The 16,613-nt window shown below is 35.7% G+C and overlaps 1 protein-coding gene across 5 annotated transcripts in view; it reads left to right on the plus strand.

Annotated features, from left to right (window-relative positions):
• Positions 1-16,122, plus strand: part of KDM6A (lysine demethylase 6A) — a 273,917-nt gene extending 257,795 nt beyond the window's left edge. For 4 of the 5 annotated variants that reach the window (XM_069065747.1, XM_069065749.1, XM_069065748.1 and 1 more), the window contains 3 exons: positions 6,068-6,194; positions 13,513-13,683; positions 14,871-16,122. In XM_069065747.1, coding sequence (XP_068921848.1) covers positions 6,068-6,194; positions 13,513-13,683; positions 14,871-14,900 — 328 coding nt within the window. In that variant the 3' untranslated portion in view covers positions 14,901-16,122. The remainder of the gene's footprint in view (positions 1-6,067; positions 6,195-13,512; positions 13,684-14,870) is intronic. The other variant, XM_069065751.1, reaches the window with a different exon arrangement.
• The last annotated feature ends 491 nt before the right edge of the window (positions 16,123-16,613 follow it).

Genomic DNA, 16,613 nt, shown 5'->3' on the forward strand with positions numbered 1-16,613 from the left:
TTGGTTGGGGGAGAGTTCTCATACCAGAAAACTCTTAAGGTCATTAAATCATAGGTCTTTCTCATGTTGACATAATTTCATTTAATTTATTTTAATTCTTGATTGACTAATTGCCAAAAGTGATTCACCTCCAGGTCAGATTGATATAAATTACTGATATAAATTATTGTTAATTATCTTGAAAGAGTATTTTTGAACTTTGAAATTCTTATTGAAGTAGACTTTTTCTTTTTTAGCCAAGTCTTAACTTGGTCAATCAGTCATTATTCTCAAAGGATATCACCCTGCATGCATGGTCTTGTAATATTCCAAGGTTTCTTGACCTTTTTAGTGTCCCATGGATTTCATTAACAGTCTGTTGAAGGCTATGGATGCTTTTTCATAATAATTTTTTCTAATTTGTGACAGAAATTAATATATTTCAGTTAGAGATTAGTAAAAATAGGTATGTAATTTTTCTGTACATTTTCTATGCATGTAAGAACCATTGATTTAGAGGGTTCTTTTATAATCTGATCTTTTCATGTATGCTTGTTTCTTTATTCCATTGATATATATTTTATGTAATGTGGACATTTACATATTTAATGTATTTAATATTTGTATATAAATGTACAGATGTAATATTTATAATTAATGTACGTTTCTGTAGGCACCTTCTTCTACATGGATACACATAGAATATCCTTTATTTTTGCTCTTGCAATATCACTGGCCCCATACCCTTTTCCAGCTCATTCCTCACTTTAATAACTATAAATTGGTCTGAACCTGTACTTTCTCTCTCCCTCCCCTCCCCCCTTTTCTCCTCCATACACACAGATATGAGAGAGAGAGAGAGAGATTTATGGTAAAAACATGCATATGTGTATGTGTGGGTATATTGGTTTACATTGGTTTTCTTTTCTAGTTTTTTGCTTATGTGGTAGATCCATACTAATTAAGGTCTGCTAAGGAGAGGGGTAAATTCTAATTTTTAAAAGTCTTATTTGTAAAATATTTAAAGAGAAACAATGTTTTTACTTTGAAATTAAATAAAGTTAAGAAATAGGGAGTAGAATGGCTTTGACATATATTATAAGACTTGAATTTATGCCTCTGCAACTGGATTGTAAATGGCATTTAAATTTTTTTTTTGGAAGCTTTCTTACCTCCCAAACAGTGTACCTATTGGAAGGTAATAAGAAGCATTTCAATTATCTGTCTCCATGAATTCAAACCCTTTTATCTTAATAGTCTTTAGAACTCCAAGTTTTCTATAAGATCTACTACTTTCCCTAAGCCCAGAAGTTCCCATCTGTGCCTCTTTGTCCATTATATTTAGTTTAATTCATTAACTATTTGCAAGGGACTGGTTCCAATCCTCAGGAATATTAAAGTTGTACTAGGGAAACTAAGATATATTTGTACCTATGCACAAATAATAATGTCAGGAGAAAATCAGGAAGGCCTCCAGCATTTTGAGCAGACCTTCTATGTCAAACTTTGGGGAGCATTAGAACAAAACTTTCACAGGATGGACATGGATAAATGTTTTCATCTGAATCAATAGAGGAAACTCCTTAAAAGGCGTAGGAATAAATAGAGTTTTTCTTAAAATGATAGGTAGGATCTATCTAGAACCAAAAGGAACCATTATCTATAATCTATAAGCTAGAAGCCTTTATAGTAATATCAGAGGTGAAGCAAGGATTTGTGCTGTAAATGTTAGCTATAGCAATAAGACCAGGAAAAGAAATTGAAGGAATAAATATAGACAGTGAGGAAACAAAACTATCACTTCTTTCAGATGGCATGACAGTATATTTAGAGAACCGTAATCATCATAGAAATAGTTAAAACAATGAATAACTTTAGTGAAGTTGCAGATTATAAAATAAACCCATGCAAATAATTTCTATATATTACAAACAAAACGCAGCAGGAAGAAATAGAAAAAGAAATTCCATTTAAAACAATAACAAATAACATAAAATACTTAGAAGTCTACCTGCCAAGACACACATAGGACTTGTATGTACATAGTTACACTATACTTAACACAAATAAAAATAGATCTAAATAATTGGGAAAATATTAATTGTGCATGGGTAGACTAAGTCAATATAATAAAAATGGCAGTACTCCCTAAATTTATTTGTTCAGTTCCATACTAACAGATTGTCAAAGAATTACTTTGTAGAGCTAGAAAAAGTAATAATTTCATCTGCAGGAACAGAAGGTAAAGAATATCAGAGGAATCAATAGGAAGGAGGGGGACCTATAAGTACTAGATCTCAAGCTATACTATAAAGTAGTAATCATATCAAAACAGTCTCTTACTAGATAAGAAATAGAGTGATTGATCAATGGAACAGTTAGTTTCACAGGAGCAAATGAGCACAGTAACCTAATGTTTGATAAGCCCAAAGATCCCAGCTATTGGGGCAGGAATTCACTGTTTGATAAAAACTGCTGGGAAAACTGGAAACTAGTGTGACAGAAACTAGGAATAGACTAATATCTCACCTATATACTAAGATAAGCTTAAAAATGGGTGCATGACTTAGACATAGAAGGTGATGAAATAAGCAAATTAGTAGAGCAGGGAAGAAATTAACTGTCAAATCTATGAATAGGGAAACATTTCATGACCAAACAAGGGATAGAGAAATTCACGAGCTAAATTCTGATTATATAAAATTTAAAAGTTTCTGCACAAAGCCAGTGCAGCCAAAATTAGAAGAAAAGAAAGAAACTGGTAGGGGGGAGGGGGGTGGATCTTTGAAGCAATTTCTCTTGAGAAAGACCTCATTTCTCAAATTTATAAGAATTAAAAGCCTAGTTAATAAATGGTCGAAGGATATGAAAGAACAGTTTTTAGAGGAAAAAATACTTTAAATTACTAATAATTTGAGGAATGCATATACTAAGATGACTCTGGGATACTGCCTCATACCCATCAGATGCCTAAGATGGCAGAAAAGGAAAATGATAGATGCTGGAGGGAATGTGAGGAAAATAGAACACATGCTTGCACTGTCAGTGGATCCATGAACTAGTCCAGCCATTCTTGAAAGCAATTTGTAACTAAACCCCAAAACCTAGGATTCTGTACATACCTTTTGAACCCAGAAATACCACTACTAGCAGTTGTAGTTCTATTACAGCAATATCATTTTGGGATTTATATCCCAAAGAAATCAGAGAAAAGGAAAAGACCCATATATACAAAAATATAGCAGCAATTTTTATGGTGGCAAAAAATTGGAAAGTAAGGGGATGTGGGATTCTCATCAACTGGGGAATGGCGGAACAAGTTGTGGTATGTGAATGTGATGGAATATTGTTGTACTGTAAGAAATTATGAAAGGAAGGATGGTTTCAGGAAAACATGGACAGAGAACTGGTTATGAAGTAATAAAGAGTGAGGTGAGCAAAACCAGAATAACAGAATACATAGTAATAGCAATATTGTAAATATGAACTACCAAAATTCCAAAGGACTTAATGATGAAAAATACTATCCACTTCCAGATAGAAAATTCATAAACCCAGAGTGCTGACTGAAGCATATTTCTCCCTGGAAGACAGTTAATGTGGAAATAATGTTTTGCATGACTTAATGTGTATGATAGGTATTGTATTTTCTTGCCTCCTCGATTGATAAGTGGCGGAGTTCAAATTCAGCCTCAGACAACTTAACAATCCTTACAAGCTGTGTGACCTTGGGCAAGTCACTTAACCCCAATTGCCTTGCCTTCCCCCTCCAAAAAAAAAAAGAAAATGACAAAGTAGCAAATGTTTGAGGTGTTCTTGAGAACTATAGACAAGGTAGGAGACGAAACAACTACTAAGGGCACCAGCTTACGTGGCACAATGACTAAGAGTGTCACCTGGAGTTGGGAAGACCTGATTCAAATCCTGCCTCAGACACTGGCTGTATGACCTGGGCAATTTACTTAACAATGACTGGCTTCTTCCATTTAGGGATAATGATATCATCTCCCTCTCAGAGTTGAGTTATCATATGACATAATATTTGTGAAACCACTTGGCATTAAAGCACACACTTAAAAAATTCCTTTTTTCCTTCCTCCTTGTTGGATTGTGGAGGGGTTTTTTAACTTTTTAATTTTTTTTAAGTAAAATGGATTTGACCCAAGTTGATACCTGCTCTTTCCTCATGTGTCTCATAGTCCTAGTCACCGTGATCCTCACCCAGTCAGTTATGAATAGTAAGTCACTTCCAAAATGGCCCCCATGTTGGTAATCAACCTTCTCCCATCTATTCAATTGCTTGTCCTCATAACTACCTAACTTAACCAGCTAGGGGGGTGCAGATAAGAGTGCCAAGCTTGAAGTCAGGAAGACTTGAGTTCAAATCTAGCCTCAGACACTTACTAGCTATGTGACCCGGGGCAAGTCACATAACCTCAGTTTCCTCATCTGTAAAATGGAGATGATAACAATAGCACTTGCCTCCTAAGATTGTTGCAAGAATCAAATGAGATAATTATTGTAAAGCACTTAGCACAGTACCTAACACTATATAAATATTAGGTATTGTCATTATCAGTCTTAGCATCAGACTATGTATTGTAGAGTAGATGTTTATCTATATTGTTAGAGGAACTTTCTTCACTGCTAATTCCCTATCCTATATCATTGAAATCACAATTCCAGTTCAAAATCAGCATAAAGATCATTGGAACTAATGTTGGTGACATTGTTATTGGGAAGCCATGCCAATTCCTAAGTACTTGGATCTTTAGGGACACTCATAAAATAGTACAGCAGGCAGGAAGATCTTGGAGATGATTTAATACAAACCCCTTCTGAACAAACTGAGTCTTTAGGAAAGGCTCACAACAAAGGTTGTTACCAAACAGTTTTGAGAAATTAATGTAAACTAGAGGTGTCAAAACATGCGGCCCCATTTCCTACAACACAGAATGGTTGAGAAATATTTAACAAGATAAAGTAGAAAATACATAATGTTAATCTGTGATTTTCTAAGTCAGTATGCAGCCCAGACAGATGCTTTATGTTCAGTTTTAGTGGCCCTATTTCTTTCTTTTTTTTTTTTTTTTTGAAGCAATTGGGGTTAAGTAACTTGCTCAAGGTTACATGGCCAGTTATTTCTGGGTGTGGTGCTAAGTATCTGAGCCCGGATTCGATCCCCAGGTCATCCCGACACTGGGGCCAGTGCTCTCATTCGCTGTGCTACCTGGCTGCCCCTAGTGACCCTATTTCTATTTGCATTTGACACCTCTGTTGTAAACCACTAGGTATGTAATAGGAATTATAGGAATGAAGAACTGAATACACATAGGAAATAGCCCAGGAAAGAAGGTGTATAGGAAAATAGAAAGTTGTAGTCATAAATTAAAGGGTTTCACAATATTTTGTTTACTGTTTAAAAAAAATTTTAAGCACTTTCTTTTTTTCAGTTTTAGAATTAAATAGTGTAGCCTGAAATGATAGAGCCAGCTTTCTGTTCTTATAAACCAAAACAAACATCCAGAATTTCAGAGGGTCCTGGTAATTTTTTTAACTGAAAAAGAATCCCTACTACAGCCTTCACAAACAAGTAGTGATTCACCTTTTATTTGGAGATCTCAAGTAAAGGGGGACCCATGACTCCTCTTGTGGCTTCATCCATTTTTAGAGAACTCTAACAAGGAAGTTTTTCCTCATAGCAATCCTAAATTTGACTTTTCCCAATTCAACAAATTAATAATAAGTCTCTTTCCGGACAGAAAATTAATTTTGGCCAAAAACAGTGTATTTTTTGTGTTTAGAACCATGTGTTAACAATTTACCATATTTAACAATTAGAATGCATTACTATTTTCTTATTAGATTTTTGTATTCATTAGCATCTTAACAGTGTTGTATATATAAATGATAAAACTTATCAAGTCATACACATTGGGTTAGTGAAATCAGATATATAACCAAAACTTATCTCTGAGTCCTACATTCTGAGCCCTTTAATATAAACCAATATTCTTCATTGCTAAAATACTTTTAATATTCAATTACTAGTCATGCATTTTATCTTGTTCTGCCCCCTATCCGATAGGTATTGTCTATTGAGAACTCTGAAGCAGTGTCAGACGCTGAGGGAAGCTCTTCTTGCTGCTGGAAAAGAGATTGTATGGCACGGACGCTCAAAAGAAGAACCCGCTCATTACTGTAGCATCTGTGAGGTCAGTTCCTGTGCTTTCTGTGGCTGATTGGTTGTTTTGAATCCACCTGTGTTTTCCACTCTCAGTCTTTAAGTGATTGTTTAATTGATTGTACTATGCTCTGCTTGATTTAAAAGGCAAACCAACAAAATAATGCAAAAATACATTGTAAAATCTACTTTAATAAACTTTGAAAATCATCATGAAATTTTTAAAGATGAATTGCAGAGGATGTCCTTTCTCTGCTATGAAGAAATAAGTTTTGCTTGTCTTGGGTTTTTACCAAGGTGACCTGTTTTCAGAGTTGTAGCAGTTGTTAACTTGAATCTGAAAACTTTGTGCTAGAGTCTAAAGTATTTGACACCATGCTTTCTGACAATTAGAGCTCATTTAATTTTTCTTATTCTAGAAGTGATTAAGGAAGATTCAATCTGTAGGTGTGTTAGCTTTAATTTTAAAGAGAATGATGATTTGTTTAAATCAGGCCTGCACAAACCTGTGGCCAGTGGGCCATGAAAAATGTAGATATAAATACAGACCTGTTTGCAGGTGGAGTTCAGACAGCCCATGAGTAGTGTAGAGGATGTTAAAACAAGCCTGTACAACATACCAGGAAGCCTGAAGGTCATATGCTGTGGAGGCCTGATTTAAATGATTCTAGCAAAATAACCTCCAAAATAAACTACCTCACTTCCCCCCCAATTCATTTATTTATTTATTTTTAGTTTTCAGCATTCATTTCCACAAGATTTTGAGTTCCTTCCCAAGTGCCTTATTTCCTAGTTGCATGTTATAAAAAAACATTTTTTTTAAACTTTTGAGTTCCACACTTTTTCCCTTCTTCCCTACTCACCCATGCCCTCTGGGAAGATAAGCAATTCATTATAGGTTGTACATATATAGTTACCCAAAACATTTCTATAGTACTTATACTGTGAAAGACTAACTATATTTCCCTCTATCCTATCCTGCCCCCCCACTTACTCTATTTTCTCCTTTGACCTTGTCCTTCAAAAGTGTTTGCTTCTAACTACACTCTCCCCCAATCTGCCCTCCCTTCTATCATCCCCCCTCTTATCACCTTCCCCCCTATTTTCCTGTAGGGTAAGATACCCAATTGAGTGTGTATGTTGGGTAAGATACCCAATTGAGTGTGTATGTTATTCCCTCCTTAAGCCAAATTCAATGAAAGTAAGGTTGACCCATTCCCTTTCACCTTTCTGCTCTTCTCCTCCATTGTAACAGTTTTTTCTTGTCTTTTATATGAGATAATTTTCTCTAATCATCTCTCCCTTTCTTCTCCCAATAAATTCCTCTCTCACCTCTTAATTTTATTTTTTAAATATCATCCCTTCCTATAACTCATCCCGTGCCCTCTGTCTGTTTATATATGTACAGTCATACATGTACACACATATATTTATACATATGCCCGCCTATACATACATATTACATATAAATTCCCTTCAACTGTCCTTATACTGAGAAAAATTTTATGAGTTACAATTATCATTTTTCCATGTAGGAATATAACTAGTTCAACTTTAATTAGTTCCTTATCATTTCTTTTTCCTGTTTACCTTCTCGTGGTTCTCTTGCTTCTTGTATTTAAAAGTCACATTTTCTGTTCAGCTCTGGTTTTTCATCAAGAATCCTTGAAAATCTTCTATTTCATTGAATGACCATATTTTCTCCTGAAACATTATACTCAGTTTTTTTCTGGGTAGATGATTCTTGGTTTTAATCCTAGCTCCTTTGACCTCCAGAATATCATATTCCAAGCCCTTTGATCCCTTAATGTAGAAGCTGCTAGATCTTGTGTTATCCTGATTGTGTTTCCACAGTACTCAAATTTTTTCTTCCTTACTACTTGCAGTATTTTCTCCTTGACCTGGGAAATCTGGAATTTGGCTACAATATTCCTAGGAGTTTTCCTTTTGGGATCTTTTTCAAGAGGTGATCAGTGAATTCTTTTAATTTCTATTTTTCCATCTGGTTCTATAATATCGGGGCAATTTTGCTTGATAATTTCTTCAAAGATGGTGTCTAGGCTCTTTGTTTGATCATGGCTTTCAGGTAGTCCAATAATTTTTTTTTTTCAAATGCTTTATTAACTTCTGGTTTACATCATTCATTTCTGCCAAATTTTGAGTTACAAATTTTCTCCCTGTTTTTTCCCTACCAACCGCCCCAAAATAGCAGTCCCACAGGATATCCCTCCTCCAATCTGCTCTCTCCCATATCTTCTCCCGTACTGCCTCCGACTTTTCCAGTAGGGCATGTTGGATCTCTGTACCCCAGTGCCTGTATATCTTATTTCCCAATTACATGTAAAGTAGTATTGGTAATAGTATATATATTTTTTTAAACATTTGATTTTAAAACTTTGAATTCTAGATTCATTCCCTTCCTCCCTTGCCTACCCCCCCCCCTTACTGGGAAGATAAGCAATTCAGTATAGGTTGTACATGTGTAGCTATGCAAAACATTACCATAGTAGGTATGTTGTAAAAGACTGACTACATTTCCCTCTCCCACCTCCCACTTGTTCTATTCTCTACTTTGATCCTGTCCCTTTTCAAAAGTGGGTGCGTCCAACTTCCCTCCCCCCCCCAGCCTGACCTCCCTTCCATCACCCCCCATCTCATCCCTTTTCCCCCGTACTCTCCTGTAGGGTGAGATACCCTATTTAAGTGTGTATGTCATTCCCTCACTGAGCCAAATTCAATGAGGATAAGGTTGACCCATTCCCTTTTGCCTTTCTGTTCTTCCCCTCCATTGTAACCATTTTCCCTTGCCTCTTCTATATGAGATACTTTACTCCATTCTGTCGCTCCCCATATCTTCACATTATATTCCTCTCTCTCACCGCTTAATTTCACCTTTTTAAGTATAATCACTTCCTATTAAATTGATCCTGTGCCCTTTATCTCTGTATACCTCTAAACATTTATACACACATTCACATATGTATTCATACACCCACATACCCTCCTATATAGACATATATATGTACATTTCTATTCCCTTCAACTATTCTCATACTGAGAAAAGTTTCATAAGTTACAATTATTGTTTTCCCATGTATGAATGTAAGTAGTTCAACTTTGATAAATTTCTTATGATTTCTTTTCTCTGTTTATCTTCTCATGCTTTTTTCTTGCTTCTTGTATTTGAATGTCACAATTTCTGTTCAACTCTGGCTTTTTCATCAAGAATGCTTGAAAGTACTCTATTCCACTGAATGATCATATTTTCCCCTGAAACATGATACTCACTTTTGCTGGGTAGGTGACTCTTGGTTTTAATCCCAGTTTCTTTAACCTCTGAAATATCATATTCCAAGCCCTTCGATCCCTCAGTGTAGAAGCTGCCAGATCCTGGGTTATACTGATTGTGTTTCCACAATATTCAAATTGTTTCTTCCTGGCTGCTTGTAATATTCTCTCCTTAATCTGGGAATTTTGGAACCTGGCTACAATATTCCTAGGAGTTTTCTTTTGGGGATCTTTTTCAGGAGGTAATCGGTGGATTCTTTCAACATCTATTTTGCCTTCTGTTTCTAAAACATCAGGGAAATTTTCCTTGAGAATTTCTTGGAGGATGATTTCTAGGTTCTTACTTTGATCATGGCTTTCAGGTAGTCCAATTATTTTTAAATTCTCTCTCCTGGATCTATTTTCCAGATCAGTGGTTTTTCCCATGAGATATTTCACTTTGCCTTCTATTCTTTCATTTGTTTGGATCTGTTTAAAAGCATCTTGATTTCTCCTCAAGTCACTAGCTTCCATTTGCTCCGATCTAATTCTGAAGGAATGATTCTCCTCAGTGAGCTTTTGAGATTCTTTTCCATCTGGCAAATTTGGCTTTTTAAGGCATTCTTCTCCTCGTTGCCTTTTTGAGCCTCTTTTGCCATTTGAGTTAGTCTATTTTTTAAGGTGTGATTTTCCTCAGTCAGGCTGTTGGCTCTCATTTCATAATTTTCTTGCATTGTTCTCATTTCTCTTCCCAATTTTTCTTCCACTTCTCTTATTTACTTCTTAAGGTCTGCTATGGCCTATAACCAGCTTGTATATTTCTTTGAAGCTTTTGGTGCAGGAGTTCTGACTTCACTGTCTTCCTCCTGTTCCATGCTTTGATCCTTTTTGTCGCCAAAATAGGAGTGTAAAGTTGGGTTGCTCTTGTTTATTTTACTTTTTTTGCCTGCTCTTGTCACCACTCAGTTACTTGACCCCTGGCTTTTTGCCACAGTAGGACTCTGCCACCAGAGAGGTGAGCCTCGTCCCAAGCGCTGGGCTTTTCACAGCTGCCAAAGGTAGTAGTCACGTGCCCTCTCTGAAACCTCCACACGCTCTGGCAAGCTGGTCACACACCCCAGGACCTCCATCCTAGACCACAATCCAGATCCAAGCAGGTTAAAGCAAGGGCTTTTTTTAAGACTCATCGCTTGGTCCCCCTACACTCTGCAGGCCAGGAGCTGAAGCTGCCACATGGCAGCTTCTTGCCCTGGGGGCAAAGGCCAACTGCACATCCAACTACTGGAACCCAAAGTCCACCCTGCACTAACCTCTCACTTTGTCCTTCACATCTATGTGTTAATAATTCTGGAAACCGCCACAGCTTCTGGTGATCTGGAGTCCCTCCAGCCAGTGGTTGTTCAGGCCTGCCCTGGCTCCTTCGGGACTGGGCTCAGCTCCCAGAGCACTGCGCTGTCCAATTCCTGCTGGGCTGTCCTCAGTGGGAGGTTAGCTTCTCTGTGTCTTTTGTGGGTTCTGTGGTTTCGTTCGTAGCCCCCTTTTACATGAATTGGGGGAGGTGGAAGCCGGAGCCCCACAGATGTCCTGTTTCTATGCCGCCATCGTGACTCTGCCCCCAGTCCAATAATTTTCAAATGATCTCTCCTGGATCTTTTTTCCAGGTCAGTGGTTTTTCCAGTGAGATATTTCACATTGTCTTCTGTTTTTTCATTTGTTTTGATCTGTTCTATAGTATCTTGATTTCTCATAAAGTCATTAGCTTCCATTTGCTCTATTCTAATTTTGAAGGAATTATTCTCTTCAGTGAGTTTTTTAAATTCCTTTTCCATGTGGCAAATTTGACTTTTTAAGACATACTTCTCATTGGCTTTGGGGGGCCTCTTTGGCCATTTGAGTTAGTCTATTTTGTAAGGTGTTATTTTCTTCAGTATTTTTTGGGGGGGGTCTCCTTTAGCAGGCTGTTGACTCACTTTTCATGATTTTCTTATATCATTCTCATTTCTCTTCCCAATTTTTCCTCCACTTTTGAAATCCTTCTTGAGCTCCTGTAACCAGTTCATATTTTTCTTAGAACCTTTTGATGCAGGAGTTCTGTCTTTGTTGTTTTCCTGCCTTTCCATGCTTTGATCCTTTTTGTCCCCCAAAAATGGATCCTATAGTCTGTTTGTGCTTCCTCATCTTGCCAGCCAATTACTTGACTTTTGAGCTCTTTGCCACAATAGAACTCTGCTTCCAGATTGCAGAAAGCTATGTCCAAAATCACTAAGGTTTTTGCAGCTTCCAGAGCTATTATGCGGGCACCCTCCTTGCAAACCCCACATGCTCTGGCACACTAATAAGCCACACACCCCAGGACCATCACCTGAGAATGGATCCAGGTCCAAGCAGGTTAAAGCAAGAATGATTACCCTCTTAATGGTTGCTTGTTCCCCCTATGATTTGCAGATCAGGAGCTCTGGAGGTAGCCACATGGCAGCAACTGTAGCCTCCGAGGAGCCTCTGCCACTTTTCTCCCTCAGGGCAGGGGCCAGACCTCTCCCTAGCAGGCAACAGAATATCTATAAATTGTCTGGGCCTACAAAATGGGACGCTGAAACCTATGCCTTATCTGGATTTTAATTTTCCTAAATAATAATGCTCAAGTTTTATTGGCTTATATAGTACTATTGATGTCTCTTCTAATAAGATAGTTGCCTATGACTTTATTTGGCCAATTCAGAATTCTCTTCCAGTTATATAGTATATAAAATACATAAGAAACATTATTTTCCAGAATTTTATTATATGCCTTTTTTGTAGGTATTGGAATTTTCATTTTTTTATGTTGTTTGGTATAAAGATGTCACCATTTTTGTATGTGAAGAAAGTGTTTCCTTACCATTGGTAGAGCACATATTAGTTTGGAGGAATCCAAAAACAGCTGAGATGCTGAACAAAACATTGAAGAATTCCTACTTAAATGGGCACCCATTTGGTCATTTCAAACATTGCCAGTAAGCTCTTTGTTAGCAGGGAGGATTGTTTCATTCTTTTTACCCATATCTCCAACATCTAGCACAGTGCTTCACAAAAAGTAGATGTTTAATAAATTGATAGTTGATTAATTGACACATTTTCTTCTCCCATGGTAGGATATGCTTGTTTGGACAATGAATTACTAGGGGTGGTACCTGGACAATCAAGCATGACTTAAAGGATGGGTGAAAATGCTTGGGTGGAATTACCCTCTTGGCCAAATTTAATGTTTGAATGTTACAAGCACCACAACAATATTTTAGATATAATTAGCAATAAGTATATAGTTTTGTGCAACTACTAATAATTAATATTATTGAATTTGTATCCTAATCTTGGTAGCTAGAGAGAGAAAGGTTATAAAGAGATATGGGAGTAGTTCAGGCTAAAGCATAACGTGGCCAAAGGTGAAGTTAAGAAAAGTATCCAAAAAATAAATAAATAAGAGAAGAGTATCAAGCGTTAATGTAGAAGGCAAAAGCCTGAGAGGAGGAGAGAGGCTAGTTCCAGTCCACTTAAGAGCCTCTGCTCTGGGCATGGACTCCTTTTACTCTTCTGAGGGGCTATTACCATATATCACTTCTCCTTTGAAGAAGCTTTAGTTGGACTCCTCTCTTTCACAATAACAAATATAAGCTTGGTCAGGAGATGAAAGGTAAAACACTTGATAACTCTTAGTGTATGCTTATAATCTAATTTATTTTTTATTCATGTATGCCTCATCTTCTACTAACTTATAAGCTCTTTAAATACAAGGATAATTTCTTATTTACCTGTTATGTACTCCATAAATTGTCATGTGTTTTATATGATAGGTTGAATTTTGTTCTTGTTTTCAGTGCTGGTAGTCAGTCTGACTTAATACATTCCCTTCTCTTTTAATAAGCTCCTAAGTAATATGGAGCACACTAGTTAACCCCATTTAAGAGTTAAACCTACAGCCTTGGCGCTATTCTAGCACCTGTCTTTAACCGTTGCATACTGACCACACATGCCTTGAAAAATAATTTCTTCCTTTTCCATAGCTAAGGATTTTCAGTATCTGTACATTTTTTTCTGTGAAATAGGTAGAAGTCTTTGACCTGCTTTTCATCACTAATGAGAGCAATTCTCGAAAGACCTACATAGTACATTGCCAAGACTGTGCACGAAAAACAAATGGGAACCTGGAAAATTTTGTGGTGCTAGAACAGTACAGAATGGAGGACTTGATGCAAGTCTATGACCAATTTACATTAGTAAGTGAAATCAACATGTGAGTACATAATTAGCTGGGTTAAGAAGCAGAGTTTTTCATTTCCAACCAGTAAATAGGAGGTAATGAAATACTTGTAATTAAATATTTTCCTTATTTTTCATACAGTCCCTGTGGGGGGAGGGGAGGTGTGCATGTGCGTGTGTGTGTGTGTGTGTGTGTGTATGTGTGTGAGAGAGAATTTTTTTTCTACCTTTACTTCTGGGTAAGTACTGCCATCATAATGATACCACCTAAACCATACAGTTCTTCTACTACTCTGTGCTTTTCAAAACACTTATATTTATTATACTATGATCTCATTGGACAAAATGTGTTCATTGTTAAGGACCATGGTAGGGAAGAAAAACTAACAGATTCACTATTCATTTTTGTACTTACATGTGCGCACGCACACACACACACCAAAAAAATAAAAATACACATAAATATAGATGTAGATAGATTTCTCTAGGCTAATTATATTTAAGATACTTAACCAAAAATGTTTTCACTGGAAAACATTTGGGAAAGCTAACTTAATAGTATGGTATATGAAATTCAAACATATCTGTTCAAACATAAAATCATTAGGAATATAAAATAGAATTGTAAACAGAAACAAGAAGAATTTGCTAGGATTTTTTATCTTCCCATCTGTCAAATACATGGGCACACATAGGCACATGATTTCACTCTAAATTACTAGGAGTTTTCACAAAGTTGGCTAGATAAAACTAGGCAATACTTGAAAAATGCTATAGAGCATTTTTATTCTGTGATATTTATATATGAAAAAAGGAATACAGTCTATAGTGGTTGTGTCCATAAACTAATACTAGGTGAAAGTTTAGTGATATTGTTAAATTACTTTCCCTTCCTTTCTATAACCCATTTTGATTTCTAAAAATATGATCAGCCACAAATTTCTAAAAGCTGATATCTAGCAATTAGGCTTATTATGCATTTTTTAAGAGACGGTAAAATGGACAGTTAGGAGAAGGTGAAACTGGCCAATTTAGAGGCCACATCTGAGATTCCATTATAAAATAGGCTGTTGATAATAGTTAATTGAACTTTTCCTGAGATTTGTTGCATACTCTGAAACTTTCTTCAAAAGCTGACAAGGAAATTAAGATAACACTGTTTATATATGCTCAAAAGTAATTTACCTTGGGTTTTCCCCCCCAGGCTCCTCCATTACCATCCTCCTCATCTTGACATTGTTCCATGGACATTAAATGAGAACTTTTCTGATATTCAGGAAGTGACCCAGTTCTGCACCACTGGTTTTTGTAGCTATCCTGTAAGGCTGCTGGCTGAAAGCTGTGTCTATGCAACCTTCCAAGTGCGGAGTGTCAACCAACTGGACAGGAGAGAGCATTGCTCCTACTCCAGAACTCAAAATAAAGCTGAACCAGCTATATTTCAAAAAAAAATTTCCACGTTTTGTATATATCTGACAAAACTGGCAACATTATACATACAGACTACTGACTTGAAGACCACCTCTTTTATATTTCTCTGTTTCTGGGCTGATGACTTGGTTTCATCCATTTCCTTACTCCCTTACCCTTTACCACCTCCAGAATTTTCCTTGGAAAAAGTACTAGCCTAGCTGGTCATTTCTTTGTAAGGTAGTTAGAAATTTTAAGTCTTTCTTTGGGCAACATTTTTTTTTTAATGTGAAAAGTTAGATGATAAAAATTTTTTTACTTCTTTTATGTTTTTCTGTCTTGTTTTAAAACCATGACGGTTATACTTTTGGTTCCTAAATAAAACTTTAAAAAAAATTAACAGCCAAGTCACAAAGATAATGGGTTGCACATAGACTAAGAAATAAACTTCAGATTTGTGATTTTTGTTTCTAATCTTGATGTAAATTTACACTATTTATAAATACATATTTATTGCTTGAAAATATTTGTGAATGGAATGCTGTTATTTTTTCCAGATTACCTGCCATTGAAATTTTAAGGAGTTCTGTCATTTCAAACACTACTCCTATTACATTTTCTATGTGTAAATAAAACTGCTTAGCATTGTACAGAAACTTTTATTAAAATTGTTTAATGTTTAAAGAGTTTTTCTATTGTTTGAGTTTTAAAAAAGCCTTTATGTACAGTGCCCAGTTTTTGTTCATTTTTAAAATCTGATTATATATATTTTATATATACTTCTGTATGTATATATAATATATATAGAAATCTGAATATAAAATATATGTATAAAGATTTAGAACTTAAATTTTTCTCGTTTTAAGTTTCACATCTATGGTAGATTTGAGGTGTCTACTGTAAAGTATTGCTTACAAAAGTATGATTATTTTTAAAGAAATATATATGGTATGTATCCTCAAGACCTAAAATGTCTTTCAGACTGGTTTATTGTTAAATTGCAATTACTGCAATAACAGACCAATAAACAATTATTGCCAAAAAAAGTACAAGTAGTAGAAAACAAGTAGTTACTGAACTTAAGGTTTTAAAGGGAATGTTCTGTGGGGTTGATTTCTCTTGATGCAGCTGGAGATGGGGAAAAAGAAAGATTACCTCTAGATACATATCCCTGATTTTAGAGTGCAGCTTTAAGAGATTTGTGTTTAAAATCAGACATATATTTGTATGATTTCCTAATAACACTAAGACCCAGAAAAGTCATGATTTAGGGATAAAATTTAAGCCATGTTTTCACCAAAATTCACCAAAAAAAAAAAAAAAACCTTTCATTGGTTAAATTCACTTAGAAAATTTATTCTTTAGGATGTTACATTTTATTTTTTTAAACTTTTACTTAATGACAGCACTTTATTTTAAATTCTTTACAATTTGTATTTTTGTGGCACTTTGTATTTCCAAAATACTTTCTCATATTCTCATTTTATTATATCATTCATTTTAAGAAGTTCCAGAAGCATATCAAGTTAGACTTTCA

This window comes from Petaurus breviceps, unplaced genomic scaffold (genome assembly GCF_028583685.1).
Source record: "Petaurus breviceps papuanus isolate PSGF00001 unplaced genomic scaffold, PetGlider_PUasm1.0 90700, whole genome shotgun sequence".
NCBI lineage: Eukaryota > Metazoa > Chordata > Mammalia > Diprotodontia > Petauridae > Petaurus > Petaurus breviceps.